Source organism: Rhagoletis zephyria, unplaced genomic scaffold, assembly GCF_001687245.7.
Source record: "Rhagoletis zephyria isolate East Lansing unplaced genomic scaffold, Rhagoletis_zephyria_1.1 Rzeph_scaffold_03340, whole genome shotgun sequence".
Lineage (NCBI taxonomy): Eukaryota > Metazoa > Arthropoda > Insecta > Diptera > Tephritidae > Rhagoletis > Rhagoletis zephyria.
In genome coordinates this window covers 1-3,875 of record NW_016160423.1, presented here as the reverse complement: position 1 = coordinate 3,875, position 3,875 = coordinate 1, and the positions used below count along the sequence as shown (strand labels likewise).

Below are 3,875 nucleotides of genomic sequence, written 5' to 3'. Positions count from 1 at the left end.
GGGAATAATTTTTGCCAATAAAAGTGCTGCACACAGTTCAAGTCTGGGTATTGTAGCACCCCTTAACGGTGCAACTTTAGTCCGTGCGGTGAGGAGAGATACCCGCGAAAGGCCATCAGCCTTAAGGGTATGCGTATACACCACCGCAGCGTAAGCCTTCTGACTGGCATCGCAAAATCCACAGAGTGTTGTACGCTCGGTTGCATTCATACCCAGCCATCGAGGTACACGTACGCTATTGAGTGTAGGAAGACTACTGCGAAATTTAATCCAAGCTTCATATAGGTCGCTGGGGAGGGGTTCATCCCAAGAAATTCCCGCCGACCAAAGCGTCTGGATGAAAATTTTGCCGGAAACCACTACTGGTGCCAAAAACCCCGTTGGGTCGAAANATATAGGTCGCTGGGGAGGGGTTCATCCCAAGAAATACCCGCCAACAAAAGCGTCTGGATGAAAATTTTTCCGGAAATCACTACCGGTGCCAAAAACCCCGTTGGGTGGAATAGTTGGGCTACTTCGCTTAACACCTGTCGCTTAGTCAGCAGACCGCTATGTTGGTTTACCGCGACCTTAAAGAGCAAATCGTCTGTAACTGGATCCCAACGTAGACCCAGCACGGTTGCTATAGGGGCGTCGATATCTCGCTCCGCAGGTAATGGGGAGTCCATGAAATGCTGAAGAACCATTGACTTGTTCGAATTCCACTTACGTAGTTTGAAGCATCCAGATGATAGAATCGTATCCACCGCATTCGCCAAGGTAATTGCTTCCTGAGTATCAGCACAGCTTGTGAGAAAATCGTCCACGTAAAATGAAGACAGTATGGTGTTACGTGCGGTTATGGCCTGATTATGATCACTCACCCGATTGTAGTTGTCTATCGCGCACTGATTTAATGAGCGTACCGCGTTGTACGGGCTGCATGCCATTCCATATGTCACAGTTTTAAGACGATATACTCTTATGTCCTCGGCCGGTGCTTCTCGCCAAAGAATTCGTTGTAGATCTCGGTCCTTTGGAGCTACCAGAACTTGACGAAACATCTTTTCCACATCCGCCGTAAGAGCGACGGGGTATCTCCGGAAGCGAAGTATAATGTTAATCAAAGGGTCTTGAAGACTGGGTCCCACCAATTGTATTTCGTTAAGCGAGACGCCATTAGAAGTTCGCGCCGATGCGTTAAAAACGACGCGGAATTTCTCTGTCACCGCATGATGCGGAATGTATTATGTACGGGAGTGATCACCTGGGTTATCCACGGGTTCCATGTGACCCAATTCGATGTACTCCCTCATGAACTCTATATATTTATCACGCATGTCTTTATCGACCGTCAGCCGGCGCTCCAAACGATGAAACTGTCGTACGGCATTATAATATGAATCGCCCAGCTCTGAGGCATCACCCCGTATCGGGAGGCGTACCATGTAGCGGCCCTCCGGAGTACGCGTGTGTGTCTTCGAAAATATCAGCTCGCTCTCGTCATCAACAGTATCAGTGCCCGCAGGCTCATCTTCCAGCTTCCAGAAGTTACTCAAAATTGCATCTAAACGACTATCTTCCAAAATCTGAGCACGATATGACTGCAAGCTAGGTATGTCGTGGTTGGCTGTGGATGTTGGACCGAAGATGACCCAACCCAACCGCGTAAGTTGAGCATGAGGTTCGTTCTGCCCACCACGAATGATGTCTCCTTCCAAGATGAGACCCCAAAAATCGGCCCCTAATAATAGGTCGATGACGCCTGGTGTACCAAGATTTGGATCTGCCATGTGCAGACCAGCCAAATGTTTATAACGTTTCACATCGATCTGCGCTGCCGGAATGACCGAGGTAATCGACGTGATAACTAATGCTTCAATCGCCATTGCGAAGTCAGAATGTGTTGATTCAATCGTAATTTGTACCACACCCTTTGTGCGCGTACATGAGAAGGCGCCAATACCTTCCACCAAGACGTCGTACGCACTTCTGTGAAGATTTAGACTGTTAGCAAAACTTTCTGATATAAAGCTTACTTGTGATCCGGGATCGCACAAGATCCGAGCTAAACGTTTTCCTGAGTTAGTGCCGGAAATGTACGCGCATGCTGTTGCCAGGAGCGTGGTATGCCCACCTTGAGTATGGCAGCCAATTGCCGATTCGGATAGTCATAAAGATGATGATGTGGGCGTAGATGACTTAACCTGCGACGATGGGGGATTGGACGTGGCAGGCATGGCGGCCTTCGATGCCGCAGCTGCTGCAGTGTTTGGAGAATCGCGGCAGAAAATTGTATTGTGTTTGCGTCCGCACTTATGGCATCCACCTGAAGAGCACTGGTTGGATAAATGCCCTTGTCCTAAACAATTAAAGCACAGACCAGACTTTCTTAGGGCCTCAAATCGTTTTTCTGGCGGCAAATCTAATATTCTTGGACAACGTATGATCTTGTGAGCACCCTGGCAGTATGGACACTTAGAATTCTCGGACGCTAAATTGCATTTAACTGCACGTGCTGATGACGATCGCCCTTGCTGACGTCCTACCCCTGGTTCAGAGCCGGGACGCACCCGTACAAGCTCTGTGGAAAGACTGTGCGCTCTCTTCTCCAGAAATTTCAATAAATCTGTTAAGCTGCTTATCTCAGTCGGAGAACAGTGCATGCACCACTCATGCTGTGTTACAGATGGAAGTTTCGAGAATACAATGGGTACTGTCAATGCGTCCCACTCAGTCACTGGCAATTTCATAACAGTCAATGCACGCAGGGACTCGCTCACTACATCGACGATATTCAGCAGCGTCTTTGCAGAGTCCTCCGACACTGGTGCGAGGTTGAGGAAGCGAGCGACATGTACTTCTGCTAACTGCTTGGGGTTATCATACCGCTCATTTAATGCTCGCCACAATTCCTTGTAACCTCCCGAATACAGACCACCCACCAGAGGAACCGATGCTGATGGCACAGCTTGACGCAATTTACCGAGTTTATATGCTGGCGGTAAATCCCTGTTGTGCACTAATGTTTCAAAGGCGTCCTTAAAGGTCAACCAATTGTGCAGCGCTCCGTCAAAGGTTGGAATGTTTAATGGCTCGAGTTTCAACTCAATAGGCGAATCTCCCTTACGCTGGATGACGGAGTCTCCAGGATTAACTTGCACTCTACGTAGACGCAGAAGACTTGCACATAACTCGTTGTACATTTCTTCAGTGGAATGCCACCAAGATGTATGTACCTCAAGCTCCTCGTCTTTGGCCGAGCGAATTAATGTTTCGTGATTCTGCAACATGCGGTCATAATGACCACTAGCGGACTTCAGCATTTGCTCAGCCTTCGCGGAGTCCAATTCACCTGTTCCTGCCTTTCGGACCTGATCCATAAGGCGAGAAATTGCTGATGCGTGAAACTTCCTCAGATTTATTTCCGTCATTGTGCTGAAGCAATGTGATAATTGTGACGTAAACCGTGTGTGCCAGCAAATCCACAAGTATCGATGCAATGGCCCACAATCCGATCACAATTGTGTCCTCTTTGGCATAAACCGTCAAAACAATTTGGGTTAAAAGTATTCTATACCTCACAGGAGGCACCATAAATTATGTCAAGTAAAAAGATCAGCTTACACCTTTGCGAACACGTTTATTCCGAACAGCAGAAAATTCCAGAAGAAAGCACAATAGGAAAAAGGATTTGACAATGTATGTATGTGAATGACAATAATAAATGGATTTCAACCAACCAACATGCCAAGTTTATACACCACAGGGTGCATCCGATGGTTACAGACTAATTAATAGGGAATCTTACACACAGTCGTTCGCACCAATAGTTGGTAAAATGTGTACTGAAGGGTAAGGGTTCTTGGGCAGCTTCTTTGGCTGTAGTGTCAGCG

At 47.5% G+C, this 3,875-nt stretch overlaps 2 protein-coding genes across 2 annotated transcripts; both read right to left on the bottom strand.

The window, feature by feature from the left end:
- Nucleotides 1-1,226: 1,226 nt before the first annotated feature.
- LOC108368819 (uncharacterized) lies at nucleotides 1,227-1,868 on the bottom strand. The gene has a single exon (XM_017623733.1). The coding sequence runs from the start codon at nucleotides 1,866-1,868 to the stop codon at nucleotides 1,227-1,229; it is 642 nt and encodes a 213-aa protein (XP_017479222.1).
- Nucleotides 1,869-2,150: 282 nt separating this feature from the next.
- On the bottom strand, nucleotides 2,151-3,413 carry LOC108368818 (uncharacterized). The gene has a single exon (XM_017623732.1). It carries the CDS (start codon nucleotides 3,411-3,413, stop codon nucleotides 2,151-2,153), a length of 1,263 nt encoding a protein of 420 aa, XP_017479221.1.
- Between the last annotated feature and the right edge of the window lie 462 nt (nucleotides 3,414-3,875).

Excerpts from the sequence above, each read along its gene's own strand:
- LOC108368819 (XM_017623733.1), bottom strand. The coding sequence starts at position 1,868 with ATGGCGATTGAAGCATTAGTTATCACGTCGATTACCTCGGTCATTCCG.
- LOC108368818 (XM_017623732.1), bottom strand. The coding sequence starts at position 3,413 with ATGACGGAAATAAATCTGAGGAAGTTTCACGCATCAGCAATTTCTCGC.